This window comes from Typopeltis vanoorti, chromosome 12 (assembly GCF_054136105.1).
Source record: "Typopeltis vanoorti isolate ZY-2024b chromosome 12, IOZ_Tvanoo_1.0, whole genome shotgun sequence".
NCBI lineage: Eukaryota > Metazoa > Arthropoda > Arachnida > Uropygi > Thelyphonidae > Typopeltis > Typopeltis vanoorti.
This window is the reverse complement of record NC_143560.1, coordinates 9,631,801-9,646,783: the sequence shown is the minus strand read 5'-3', so window position 1 is coordinate 9,646,783 and position 14,983 is coordinate 9,631,801. Positions and strand designations below refer to the sequence as shown.

Here is a 14,983-nt window from a genome sequence, read left to right as displayed (position 1 = left end):
TGTTTAATATAATTGGAATCGGTTGATTTTAGTTTTTTACTTTTTAGTGCCTTACATCAGTTATGTACCCTGAAGATACCAACAGACTTAGTTGGTGAAACTAGTTGGTATAACTTAGTTGTTTATTACATACACTTGATCAATATAATCCCAATAAAAGTTTTTCCAGAGCTTTTTGGTCAAGAAAATTAAACGTTTTTTAACATAATAATATCATTATTTAAAATGCTATGTATATGCTTATATTTTACAATAAACGTTATAAAGCTTTTTTTAGCTTTAGTGAAACAAATAAAGTCAACCTGTTTTTATTTCTTTATTATGAAACAATTTCTGATTTGTTCTTTATTTTCTCCAAAAAAATATGGTCACTTTTTTTTTTTTTGGAGAAAATAAAAACAAGTAGGAATAAAATTCAACCAAGGGTTGAAACTTGGTGTAAGTTGAGCCCATCAGTAATGAGAAACAACACCCCGTCGTGAATGTGTTAAAACTAAGAAATATATAGCGAATGTTGTTATGGAATTCAGTTGAAGAGAATTAGCATTTCAACTCAACAATTGTAGTTGTCCCTGTCTTTGGGTCACGTGATCTTTTGTTAATACCGCACCAATCATATCCACATCTTCATAGCTGCTCTCTCATTTAAAACAAAATTTAACTTGTATTTATTGTAGTACAGGTATCCCTCGATTAACGTGGTTAATTAATCCCTCGATGTCACTGCGTATATCAAAATCGTTAATCAAATCTAATAATCAATGGTAAAAAGTACAATTCGTCCCTGATCGATTACTGTACTAATAGTTCATTTTATATGGTACTCTTGTAGGAAAGATAAAAAATGAATGCAAAGTAAATGTTTAATAAATACTTGTACCTACATTAGTTACTGCAATTTTTTTTAATCAAAAGAAGTTATAAAGAGTCGTTTGAACAGTTTTAATTTTTTTCTTATCGGCATAAATTCTACGATAACAAGCAAAATGACTCTCCAGACCTCAGAAAACAAGCATTCTTCGATTAACATCAGGATCCATATCCATTACTTGCTGCTTAAGTGATTCTAAACTGCGAAATATTCCATCCAGTTCTTTGACTGTTATTTCTTTTGGAACCTCATCTTCACATTCGATTTGTTCGTTGTCTTCATATGTTGTTCAATTTCAAGAAGATCGTTGTCACTGAAATCTTTTGAATTTGAATCCAATAATTCTTTAACATCTTCTGCATCAACACCATCAAAACCGAGGTCTTCACCAATTGCAACAATTTCTTTGACCACGTTGTTTACATGATTTTGAAAACAACCTAAGTCATTAGCGCATTCTGGCAGAAGGTTTTTCAAACAGCTTTCATGCAACTAGAAGACACTTGCTCCCAAGTCACAAATCTTCTGAATTGCATGTTTAATGTTAAATTTTTTCCAAAATTCGTGGAGCGTAATCCCATTTTCTCCCGTTTCTACTGCCTTTGAGAATGGCTTTTTAAGAAAATAGGCTTTGAAAGTTGCAATGACGCCCATGTCCACGGGTTGTAGCAATGATGTTGTATTTGGTGGGAAAAATAAAACTTTCACATTCTCACAGAGATCATTAAGAGAATTTGGATGAGGCTAGCAGCCTAGTGGCGTGAGCATGATTTTGCGTTAATCAAAACTCTTGCCGCATATATCAAGGGATTGCCACAATTAATTTCACCGCGATAATCAAATCTGCGTTAAGCAAGGGATACCTGTATTTTTTTTATTTAAAAGTTGAATAATTTATAAGCGTATAAAAGGATATCACCTGTAAATCGTTGACGTGCCAGCAAAATTCTTGCACATGCCACCTCCGGCACGCATGCCATAGGTTCGCCATCTATGATCTAAGTGGATGAGCATGAAAACTTTTTAGATTTTAGTTTTTTTTTTCCTTTAATTCATCATTCCAATTGGAAATATTACCAATTAATTTATTGACTTTTTATTAATTTGGCTTGAAGTCAGATCAGATGAGAGAGAACAATAAGTGGAAACATATGGAAATCTTTCTAAATATTCTCTCTAAATATCTTGTATGACTACAGCTTTGACTTTGTCAGCCCTGGTAATAATAAGATTATTTTTTAGAGAATTAAGTGATTTAACTTGTTGTGGCATGGGAAGGACTGCCCTAAAAGTGAATTTCTGTTTATTTACAAATGCCAGGAGCATCAGAAATAAGGAAGATGAAATTGTTTCATTGAGTTTATTCACCCAAAAATTATTGGAATAAGTGAAACATGGTTGGATAAGGACGACAATCTGACTGCAACAGAAATGGAAGGGTATGGTGGTTTCTGTGAGGACATGCAGAACGAGGGGGGGGGGGGGTGATAACATGCAAATTATATCTGCACAAAGTGAAGATGCAAGATGTAAATAGTGGCAGTGATTTTGAGTCAGTATGGCTTAAGGTGGAGGTTCACAGGAAGTGATATATATATATATAGTCAGATGCTGCTATAGGTCACGGAATGTGGAGGGTGGTGATGAGTGTAGGTAACCTCAGTTAGTGAACAAGGGTAGGGTGATTATTATGAGGGATATTAATTATGGTGGTATAGATTGGAATGAAGAGATAACATTTGGGAATAAAGAAAATGAATTTCTTGAGAGACAACTATTTTAGGCAGTATGTAAAGGAGAACACATGAGAATTGAGAGTTTTATATCTGATCATTTCATCAACGGTTTGATTATGAGTGAGGTTTCCCACTTCCTTCCAGTTTGTGCAAGTCATCATGAAATGATTACCTGGCTTGTGGCTAGTCATATGAGGACTTTTGTGAGGAAGGTTGTCAGCATGGATATATGGAATTACAAGGCTGGTGATTATGAAAAGCTTAGGAGACACCTTGCAGCTATAGCATGGAATAAGGTATTAAGTGGAAGGGAGATAAATGCTGCATGGGAACTGAACAAAAGATTTTTTTTATTATTTATTATTATTATTAAGGGTATCTCCATGGAGTCAGTAGACTCATCGCAGGAGACTCAAACTAGCAAAACAATATCTGTCATATCTCTTCTTGAATTCATTTACAGACGAAGAACTCTCAACTAAGTCAGGCAATGAATTCCATTCATTCACCACCCTCCAGGCAAAAAACCTTGTTCTCACACCCTTGTTAACCACACTCTTCTTTAATTTCCAGGGATGACCTCTTGTTCTTCCTTCACTATCACACAGCTGAAACATTTCCTCTGCATCAATCCTATAAAAACCTTTCAGTAATTTAAATGTTTCTATCATATCCCCTCTTCTCAGCCTATCAACCAACCTCTGCAATCCACAAGCTCTCAATCAATCAATATAGGGAGCATTTTTTTACATCACTCACCAACTTAGTCACTCTTCTCTGAACCCGCTCCACTTTAATAACATTGATGTGCAAATGCATTCTGAAGGACAAAAGACTGAATAAAATAGGTGTCAAATGGATGAATAAAGGGATTAAGCATGAAATCTGAAAGAAGCGGTAGCACAAGATGAATAATGGTAGCGTTCATTTGCATGAGGAGTATAAAGATCAGGCCAGGAAGATGAATAAGTTGGTAAGAATAGCAAAACTACAGTATGAGCAGAAATTAGCAATTCAGGCCAAGAAAAGCCCTAGAGTTTTTTGATATGTGTAGAGAACATAGGGAATGGCTTGTTTGTGAGTTAGCAAGCAGTATTTGATGAAATAAATGAACTTGATGCCAATAAGGCACTAGGATTTGATGACATATCACCACATCTTAAGGGAATGTTCTAGGGAATATGCAGTAGTATTAGCATGACTATTTAATAAGAGTTTTACAACTGCACTGGTTCCAAGAGAGTGGAAAGAAAGTAAATTTGTTTCACTGCATAAAGGTGGCAATAATGTTGTGGCTACAAATTATAGGCTAAACTATATATCCAGAGTTGTGATTAAGGTACTGAAGAGATTGTTGTGAAATAGAATACAGAAATGAGTTGATAACAGCAGTATTCTCTGTGGTTGTCAGCATGGGTTTGTTAAAGGGAAATCATGTTTTACTAACTTGCTTATGTACTATAACAAGTTGACAATGTCTTGAACAAGGGAGATGCATATATAGTGATATACTCAGGTTTTTCAAAAACTTCTGATAGACTGTCACACAAGCTGTTAAATAAATTGAAACAGATGGGATTGGATAACAGACTTCTGAGCTGGATCAATGACTGATTGTCAGATAGGTATCAGAAAGTTGTATATGGCAGTGCAGTATCCCAAAAGAGGAAGGTCACTAGTGGTGTGCCACAGGTCAGTTTTGAGACCCTTGTTGAATTTGTATATTAATGATATTGGGATGGGTTAACTAGTGATATGCAGCAAAATTGGGAAGAGTAATGCAGAGTCAAGCAGATGCCATGGCCTTACAGGAAGACTTGAATAGATTGCATGGATGGGCAGGTGATTGGAACATTCAGTTCAATGTTGCAATGTGTAAGGTTTGAAATTTTGTAAGCAACGATGGAGTACAAAGTATACATTTGGTGGGAAACTTTGAAGGAAGTAGAGGAGATGAGAGATCTGGTAATGGTGGTGAACATGGACCTGAAATTTAGGGGCCAACTGCCAAATCATGAAGTAGTGGCATTGGGTAATGGCAATGATGCGGAGCACCTTGACATGCGAAAATAAAGAGGTTTTGATTCCATTGTATAAGGCCTTGAACAGGCCTCACATGGATTATTTTGTACAGATTTGGTCACTGGGTTTTCATGGTGATGAGAATATGTTAGAAAGGGTCCAGAGAAGATTCACAAAGGCAGTAAGTAGTCTTTAGAATATGGAGTATGAAGGTAGATTGAAAGAATGTAAATTGCAAACCTCATGACTAGGAGGAGTAGGGGGAAGATACGATCGAGACATATAAGTTAGTCAGGGGGTTATTATAAGGTTAACATGGAAGAAATAGAATGGGAGATTGGAGGTATTACAAAAGGCCATCACTGGAAATGTATAAGGAGGGTGTGAGCAAAACATTCTTTGCATGGAGAGTAGTTGTTGAGTGGAATACATTGCTTGGGTGTGTTGTTTATCTACACATATTGAATCAGTTTTAAGGCACAGTTGGATGAGCTTTGTGTGTGATAGTCTATACCTCCCATGATGAATCCTCTGAGTCCATAAGGGGTCAGATGATTATTAATAGTAATAATTAAATATTGATGGAGTTAGGTTAGATGGTGTTAGTTTTACTTTGAAAACATCATTGCTGAATGAAAACATCCTTTGTTAGCAGTCTCAAAAGGAACTGAATATAAGTCTCTCTCTCTCTCTCTATGTGATGAAAAAAGCCCATACAAGGTAATCTACTTGGAGAGAAAGCATATTCATGAACTTTAGCTAATACTGACTTCTCCTCCTGATTAAGAGGATGTGCTGATAGATTTACTACTGATTTATTCTTGATGTCTGTAATATTACTATAATGACCAATAGAGTGGTCGACTAGTAAATTAAATTTCTGCATACGAGAGCTATTAGTAGAGTTTAAAACACTCTTTATAGGAATCCAAACAAATGTGTAAAATGATATTTAAAAATTGAGTAGATAACAGTTCAGAAGTAAAGTTATGAAGAGAATTAATTTTGATATTTTAACATAACTTTACTATAATTACTAGACTTTCGGCAAGATTCCATCACACTATCCATAGAGGGTACCAGTTAGGACTTGTAAAAGCCTGACTTTTATAATGTTTGTGGTTGTCTTCCTACTGGTACTACCTGTATCTCTTTGTGCCCATAAAGATGCTTTGTTACTACTTACTAAATAGCTTGAGGAAATTACAACATAATAGAATATACATTAAAATAAATTTTAATACACTTTCAATATTTTGGCAAAGTCACATTGCCATTATCACAGGTACTTAAATACAAGACACGTGCACGCAAGCACAACACACAGTAAATGAGGAACGAAGCAGAAAGCTATTCTTTCTCCTAAAAGTCCTGATGGTAATGTTGGTATTCTTGGCCAATTGGGCTGAAGGTCTTCTGATGTAGGTTTCCCAAATTTGGGGCAGTCTCATGCTACCAAATTTGTTTAGGTTTGGATTGTTTCTTATCACAGGTACTGAGGTTGATTCCATGAATAGCCTTTCGTATTTGAATTTACTACGGTGTATTATCATGGCTTTCTGCCACCGTATTCTATGGCGGGAATCCAGCGCATGGTCTGCAAGACCAGAGTGGCTGTATTTGTGAAATCGGATGTAGTCCTTGTATTCTGAAATTCTGATATTAGCTGTCCTGCCTGTTTGGCCAAAGTAGGACAGCTTACAGCTGCAAGGGACTTGGCATACACTAGGTAGGTTTGGGGTGGGAGGTTGGTCTTTAGTGGAGCGGATAAGGGATGCCAATTTTTTATAAGCTCTGTAACAACAAGTTAAGTCATGTTTTTTTTTTAGGATTTTTGTAATTTTTTCCGAGGTGCTTCGGATATAGGGAATGGTGATGGATTTAGAGTAATCCTTGTTGCGAAGGGGGTTGTGGTTTATTGGTTTCAATATTTTTTGGATTTTTTTGGGGGGTAGCCATTGGCTACCCCCCGAATGTGGTTTACTTCTGTTGAGAATGTGGTTTAGTTCTGTGGTTAGGGCATTGTTATTTGAACAGATAAGTTTAGCCTTGTTGTGTAGTGTCTTAATGACTCCATATTGTTGTGAAGGGGGAGGGAGAATTGTTGGTGAATGAATCTGCCTGTATGGGTGGGTTTTCTATAAACTGAGAAAACCAAGGTTCCATCAGACTGGCAGGAAAGAAAGGAAGGCAGTTGTTTTTTTTTATTCCAGGGTGAACTTGATTCTGGGGTGTTGGTTGTTTAAGTGTGTTAGGAAGGAAAGTTGGTGAGATTGTACTCGATAAGGAGGTAGGTAGCCCAATCTAACAATAGAGCATTCAGCTTACCCGTGTAATCCTTTTGGTAAAGCAACACTGTGGCGTTCCCTTTATTCGCTTTGGTGATTATTATTTCCTTGTTTTTCCTTAATTCTTCCAGAGATTTAATTTCCTGATTGGGCATGTTGGTTCTTGGTGGTTTTGCTTTGGTCAGAACATAAGCCACATCCAGTCTAATATTGTTGGAGACGTGGTTTGGAAGGTGGCATATCCCAAGTTCAATTTGTATCGTAATGTCTTCAGCAGGTATTCTTCTGGGCGCAATAGCAAAGTTGTGGCCACGTGAGAGACCGTCGAGTGCTTCAGGTTTCAAACTAATTGACGAAAGGTTGACTACCGTGTCGGTAGAAAGTTGTGGTTTGGAGTTAGAGTTCTTTTTTAAATTCTTGAATTTTTTTGATGTCGTTCCCGTACTTCTTTTAATTCTTTGTCCGCAGCAGTGCACGAGATGTCGTATAAAATAGACCAAATCTCGTGGTTTAAGGTGCTGGAAAGCTCATCTTCGAGTGCCTGAATAGCTAAGTTAGCATCGAACAGAGAATGGTGAGTAGCGCCGATTTGTTCCCTGAGCAAAGCTTGGCTGGCACGGTTATAAATACAGAGAGCCTTTTGGGAAACGAAACGGTACTTGAATTTGACACAGTTTGGGATTACCTGGTTATCCCGGCAGCGTTTTAGGAAAACGAGACGATTCAGTTGTCTTGATAGCTTCAACTTCATGTTACCGTAAAGGCGGGCCTTGCGTGCGATGGAATTTCCGTGAATTATCGTAATTCTCGTGGAAAGGCTTAGACGTTGGTTATACATTCTTACTAAATAACTTGAGGAAATTACAAACGTATAATAGATTATACATTAAAATAAATTTTAATACACTCCCAATATTTCGGCAACGTCACATTGCCATTATCACAGGAACTTAACACGTTCGCTGCCACGCTACTTCGTCATAGTTTGTTCTGGTACGCCAAGCAATTTCACTTCTTCAAGGTCAGTACGGGTAATCTCATTGCCAGCGGTAAGTGAAATACGAGTATACTCGTAGTTGGCTTGTGCAGAGCATATACCTTCTACGAGTATACACAGTTTTGCTGCTAGCTCCACAAGCCAAGCATTTTCACTTCTTCAAGGTCAGTACGGGTAATTTCGTTGCCAGCAGTAAGCGTCATATGATTACACTCGTAGCTGGCTTGTGTGGCTCATATACCAACTACGAGTATACTCGTAGTTGGCAGCGAACGTGTTAAATACAACACACGTGCACACAAGCACAACACACAGTAAATGAGGAATGAAGCAGGAAGCTATTCTTTCTCCTAAAAGTCCTGATAGTGCTCCCTCTGCAAGAATTAAAGAAAAACAAGGAAATAAGAATCACCAAAGTGGATAAAGGGAACGTTACAGTATTGCTTAACCAAAAAGGATTACACAGGTAAGCTGAATGCTCTATTGTTAGATAGGGCTACTTACCTCCCTATCGAGTACAATTCCACCAACTCACAAATTAGAAAACTCCACAGGCTCCTTACTTCTTGGCCTGCAGAAGTCACTAACAAATTAAAACCGTTTAACTCCATACCCCCCCCCCCCCCGTATATATATATGGACTCCCAAAAATACATAAAGAAATTGTGCCATTACGTCCCATAGTGGATGGCATCGATTCTCCCACATACAAACTAGCTAAACATTTGGCCAAAGCCCTCACACACTATACTGGCAACACACCTTCACACAAAAAAACTCAGCCCACTTCAAAGCCAGCATAGAAAACTTTACACTCAAACACACTGATGTAATGGTCTATTTTGATGTCTCCTCCCTATTCACAAATGTCCCATTCAAAGAATACTTAGAGCTAATTGGTGGGGGGGGGGGGGGGTGGGGGGGGGGGGGGGTGGGGGGGGGGGGGGGTGGGGGGGGGGGGGGGTGGGGGGGGGGGGGGGTGGGGGGGGGGGGGGGTGGGGGGGGGGGGGGGTGGGGGGGGGGGGGGGTGGGGGGGGGGGGGGGTGGGGGGGGGGGGGGGTGGGGGGGGGGGGGGGTGGGGGGGGGGGGGGGTGGGGGGGGGGGGGGGTGGGGGGGGGGGGGGGTGGGGGGGGGGGGGGGTGGGGGGGGGGGGGGGTGGGGGGGGGGGGGGGTGGGGGGGGGGGGGGGTGGGGGGGGGGGGGGGTGGGGGGGGGGGGGGGTGGGGGGGGGGGGGGGTGGGGGGGGGGGGGGGTGGGGGGGGGGGGGGGTGGGGGGGGGGGGGGGTGGGGGGGGGGGGGGGTGGGGGGGGGGGGGGGTGGGGGGGGGGGGGGGTGGGGGGGGGGGGGGGTGGGGGGGGGGGGGGGTGGGGGGGGGGGGGGGTGGGGGGGGGGGGGGGTATCCTAGCTGTCTCATAAGCTTGTCATAATCACCAGCCTTTTACTTCCACATATATACTTTCCTCACAGAAATCTGCACATGGTTAGCCACAACCCAGGCAATCACTTTATGATTACTCTCGTCAACTGGTAGAACATCACTAAATGTTTTGAAACTCCATTTAGAATTGCATCCTCTGATAAAATGATCAGATGTAAAACTCTCGATCTTTGTACCCTCCTTTATATACTGTCTGAGATAATTATCTCTCAAAAAATTGAGAATTAATTTTTCCTTATTCCCAAATGCTATCTCTTCATTCCAATTTATACCACCATAATTAAAGTCATCCATAATAATTACCCTTCCTTTGTTCATTAATCCAAGTTGTTAATACATTTCTTCTTCACCACCTTCCACATTCCTTGGCCTATAGCAACATTCAACTAAATATGTCTTCCTGTCAACAACAGAATTATAAGATGAGATATTATATTGGGTAATAGGTGGCGAGAGAACAAAACATCATCACCTCTGGAAATTGTACAACGATCATGTGAGTAATCAAGTAAAAAGCAGATTTTTTTGTCTGGAGAATTGTAAATGAGTAGAATACTAATAATAACACCTTTATGATGATGTTTTAGTAATTGCTGAGTTTGCAAAATATATTATTTTTACAATTAAATAAATCTCCATATATATCAGCTGCTATCAACAGTATCCATTGGTTTAAAAAGACCTAGTGGGCTTTTCAACTGATGATGAGTGCTAGATGTTGTTATGCAGAAGTAGGTTTTTGACCATTTCAGGTTGGATTTTTTTTTATCCTGCAAGGCAAACTAGTCAGAGAACATAAATTTTTGAAACATAACAGACTATAATGTAAATAGAATTGATTACTATCATGATACTGTAGTCCACCACCACTTATCCGTGGGTTTGCTATTTTAGGTTTCAGCTATCTGCACCCCCAGTGAACCCCAGTCCATAAGTGTTAACTGGATACTAGATGCAAACATTATTTCAAAGCTAGATGATTGTAGAAACAATGAAAGCTTCATAAGTTGACCTGATAGCTTACAAGAATACAATCCTCTGAACTAACTTAAGTAGTGCAAGCTAAGGCAACTTGGGAATGCTGAGGATTGTATTCTCATAAGTCCTCAGGTCAACTTATGAAACTTTTATAGTTTCTATAATCATTTGTTGAAATAATGTTGGAACCCACAGCGTTTCAGCTGTGGGTTCGAATCCTGCCGTGGGCATGGATGTTTGTGATTGTCTGTGAAAATAGTAGTGGTGGCAGTGGTCAGTAGATGGCATTGGTGTAGTTGCATTTTGTTGTAGTTGGTGGAGACAGAGACTATAGAGTAGGTGCCCTCCCTTGATGAGTAGTCTATGGACTCTCTAGAGGTGTCACATAACAATAATAATAATAATAAAAACTGCATACCATTCTGAGTAATGGGATGAAATCTTGCACCATCCGGCTCAGAATGTGGATCAACCCCTTTGTCTAGCATATCTGAGCTGTATGATACATGCTATCTGCCCATTAGTCACTTAGTAGTAGCCATCCAAAAATATTAAATAGAAAATTCCAGAAATAAACAATTCCTAAGTTTTAAATTGCTTGCCGTTCTGAGTAGTTCTCGGTTATCAGATTGACTGCTGTGATATCCCAGTGCTTGTGTTCAAGTAACCCTTATTTTGCTTATTAATGGCCCCAAAGCGCAAGAGTAGTGCTGGCAATTCAGATATGCCAAAGAGAAGCTGTAAAGTGCTTCCTTTTAAGTGAAAAGGTGAAATTTCTTGACTTCATAAAATAACAAATAATAAAGAAAACGTATGCTAAGGCTGCTAACATTCCATTCAGATAACTTTTATTACAGTATGTTGTTATAATTTTACTATTTTATTATTAGTTATTGTTGTTAATATCTTACGGTAAGATATATATAGTAAGATTTTTCCTATATATCATAAGTATGTATATATAAGAAAAAACATAGTATATATAGGATACAGTACTATCCACGGTTTCAGGTATCTGCAGGGAGTCTTGGAACATATCCCATGCGGATAAGGTGTATGTGTTGGGGGGGGGGGGGGGGGCTACTGTATTTCTTAGATTTATATGAAATCTTGGTCATGATGTACCACTGAGCCTAACACATTAAAGGGAATCATTCAGATTTTATAACCTTTTTGAATAGCAATAAAAATTAATGTATTGTTAATAAATGATTGACACATGGAAATGGCAGAAAATAATAACTTTTTTTTTTTTAATTTTTCTTTTCATTTCAGCCTTTACACAGTGTCAAGATCAACTAGAAACTTCTCTTTGCAAATCTCTACGACATATGTGTTCCACATGGTATTTTAAAGTGAAATGCTGCTATACCTGCAACAAACATGATACATTAAAAGGAAGATTGCATAAACCAAACCGTGCAAGAAGATAAGATTTTATTAACACAAAACAGTTATCAGTATACTCTGTGCTATGATTAGTCATAAGTGCCAAGTGGAACAGCTTATGAAAAGACAAAGCTTGAATCAAGTGATTTTCTTTAAGTGAAAAACAAACATTTGACAAACTTTTCACATTTAGAGTGAATGAACTTATCATTATTGTGGTTTAATTCCAGAATAGTACAGTTAAATGCAGTCCACATAATAGTGGTCTCCTGTCATTTACGATCATCCTGCGTGGCTTGTGGGACTTGTGAACTTTGTTCCGCCATCATACTTGGTATTGCAGAAACTATTTTAATCATTAAAAGAACTGCGAGAACACTCACTTCAAGGTTAATATGGAAGTTGTATAAACTGAAGGTGTAAACATTTTCTTTCTTCTAATGAGTACACATAATCCAGTTTATTTAAAATATCCTTATTCTGTTTTTAAATTTTCTTAAAATTTCAGTTAACTTATTAACTAAAGCCTCAGAACTAAGTTATGTCACTGTAAATATCTTTTGATGAACATTTAAGATCTGATTCCTTTTGTGTTCTTCAAAAGGAGTTTTTTAAACAAGTATTGTAGAATGACTATTAGTAATATATTATTTAAAATTAAAACATATGAATAAGGTATCAAAATTATGCAAACAGCATTGTTTGCTTTCATATAAGCCAAAAAAGAGGTTAATGTATTTTTCACAATAGTCACTGTTTATTCTAAGCATTTAGTATATAACCCACTGTACTATATTATATTTAGTCATACAGGGTGTTATTTTATAACAAACTTTTGGAAATTTTTGATGCTGACATGCATATTCCCATTCACCAATTGTATTGTTTTGCTCTTGCCAGATTCACTAGTAGCTAATAACTGATCCTCATCTATAGGAATTTTTTCTTTTTAATAACAAAATTTTAGGTCACTTTTGATGCTGAGATACATATTTCCCATTTAGTAAGAGTTTTATTTTGCTTTCTGCCTGCCACCAGTGGTCAATAATCAATGCTCATTTTTAAAACTCAAAGATATGAGCTATATTGTGTTATTTGTATGACAGACATTAAGCATCTGCAAGTCTATCATGATAAACCTTAGCATCTGTAAGATTATATAAGGTTATAGAAATAGTTATCTAATTTGATTAATTAAATTAGATATGTACCAAGCTTCCCAGATTCAGATTGTCACTCTTTACAGCAATGGATAAGTTAAATGCAATAAATAATTTGCAAGAAAGTTGTAAAAACAAATTCATTACAATACATAAGTATGTTCCATCTTCCTTTACATATTAGACCTGATGGTCTGTTAAAACCTTGTGAGTAGGTATTTATGAGCAAAATTTTGGTAAAGGCAGTTAACCTTATCTTCACAGTTTGCTATTGTCTGGTAATTGCATGCACTTACTGACTTATTTTTCTCTTTTAGAAAAGGAAAGTTGAGCATTCTTGGATGAATCCCTCACTCCAAAATTCATTAAAAGTTCTAATTTTGTATCCTACATGGGATCCAACAAAGTGTCATCATACCTGCTGCACTACAGAGGTGCTTGCATGGTTTGCTGTATTATAAAATTTAATTATAACAAGCTGTGAATATATCACACTATTTCAAACAAGTATGGCTCTCTTTCAAATTAGTTACAGTGCCATATGCAGAATTTTGAACCAGGAAATGTACAAAATTGTCAAACAGGAAGCATGCAAAATTATTTACCAGGAAGTTTAAAAAATTAGTAACTATGTACAACATTGCTATTCATTTTATCCATTTTAACATACAATACATCATCACTGATAGTTTCCAAAGCAAAAACATATTTCAGTCTTTTATGTTTCAAATTTCATCAAAAAATAAATAAATAAAAAGTTTTCTCATTCTTCTGAAAAACATTTAGGGCACAAAATAGTTTTGACTCAACAGAAAAGTTGTCCTGATAATGCTTAACAAAAATGCTTTTCTACTATCTTTTAGAAGATAGTTACAGATTTGAAGACTTCTTGCACAGCACAATTCCTTTCATGATGCATCATCATCATTTATTACCATCATATTATTTTGGTTTAAGCCAGTAAAAATACAGTAATACAGTTCCATGAATACAATGATAGAATGTATTCCAAGTTACAATGGTACTATGTATTCCAAGAATAGAGTGATACAATTCCATGAAGCATTTAATTAATAAATTCAAAATAATTATTTATATTACTATGTGTGACACTTCCAAGGAATTTAGGAGTGAACTTTATTGCAGGAGGGCACACTCCATTCCATACAACCTGCCATCTACTCTACTTAATCTTAACCCTACCTTTATGAAAAGTAACTTCATGAATTTTAAATCCACAGTTCAGGGTAAATTTTTGGTGATCACAGAAGTAGCCACTATACCAAAGTGATCAGAAAAAAAATTTTAGCTCAAGAAAACAGATGGTTTTGATACTGTCAAATATATAGTACTGCAACTAGAAACAATTTACTTCTTGCAACCTCTGTGTGTAATTATATATTAATTGCATGCATATCTAAGAAACCAAATTGAAAATTCATTATACAACTTTTAAAACCTCTTTTACAATAGTTTCACTCATGTGTTCATTTTTTTTTAAAAAACTCTTCTTTGTTCTGCTTTTCCTGTAATATTTGCACAGTTCATTTGTGCATCAAGACAAAGCTAATTTAACACATTTCTAGTTTCATCAACAAAGAGATAAGCCATTTTCAAAACCACAGTTAGTTAAAAAAAATTGATGGTGAAGGGAAAATTTGCTTGGTATGTGTTGCTTTTTCATGAAAGTTACGGTATGTTATTATTATTATTTGTATTTCTTTTCATTAATAAAGATCACTTTTAAAAAATTTTAAATAGCTCTGTAATTAAGAAAAAAAAAGGGAGGGACAGAAATACATTATTATTATTATTATTATTCAGGTCTCCATGGAGTCAAAAGACTCATCACGGGAGGTCCTTCCTAGGAAACACAAAGTCTATCATACCGCTCCTTAAACTCAATGACCGTTCTCGCTCTCACCAGTCTATCAGGCAATGCATTCCACGGGTCAACCACCTTTCATGCAAAGAAACCAATCCTCACCCTCTTGCTCACTGCTTCCTTTCATAACTTCCAGGAATGGCCCCTTGTCATCATTCCTTCCCACTGTTCGACTAAGGAAAGATGTATCATCATCATGTAGTTTAATGGTGATTAAAAC

The 14,983-nt window shown here is 37.3% G+C and overlaps 1 protein-coding gene across 1 annotated transcript in view; it reads left to right on the top strand.

Annotated features, from left to right (window-relative positions):
- The window catches only part of LOC150100575 (A disintegrin and metalloproteinase with thrombospondin motifs 6-like), a 563,262-nt gene extending 549,624 nt beyond the window's left edge, over nucleotides 1–13,638 (top strand). The window contains exon 25 of the mRNA XM_090402125.1: nucleotides 11,605–13,638. Coding sequence (XP_090258251.1) covers nucleotides 11,605–11,762 — 158 coding nt within the window. The 3' untranslated portion in view covers nucleotides 11,763–13,638. The remainder of the gene's footprint in view (nucleotides 1–11,604) is intronic.
- The last annotated feature ends 1,345 nt before the right edge of the window (nucleotides 13,639–14,983 follow it).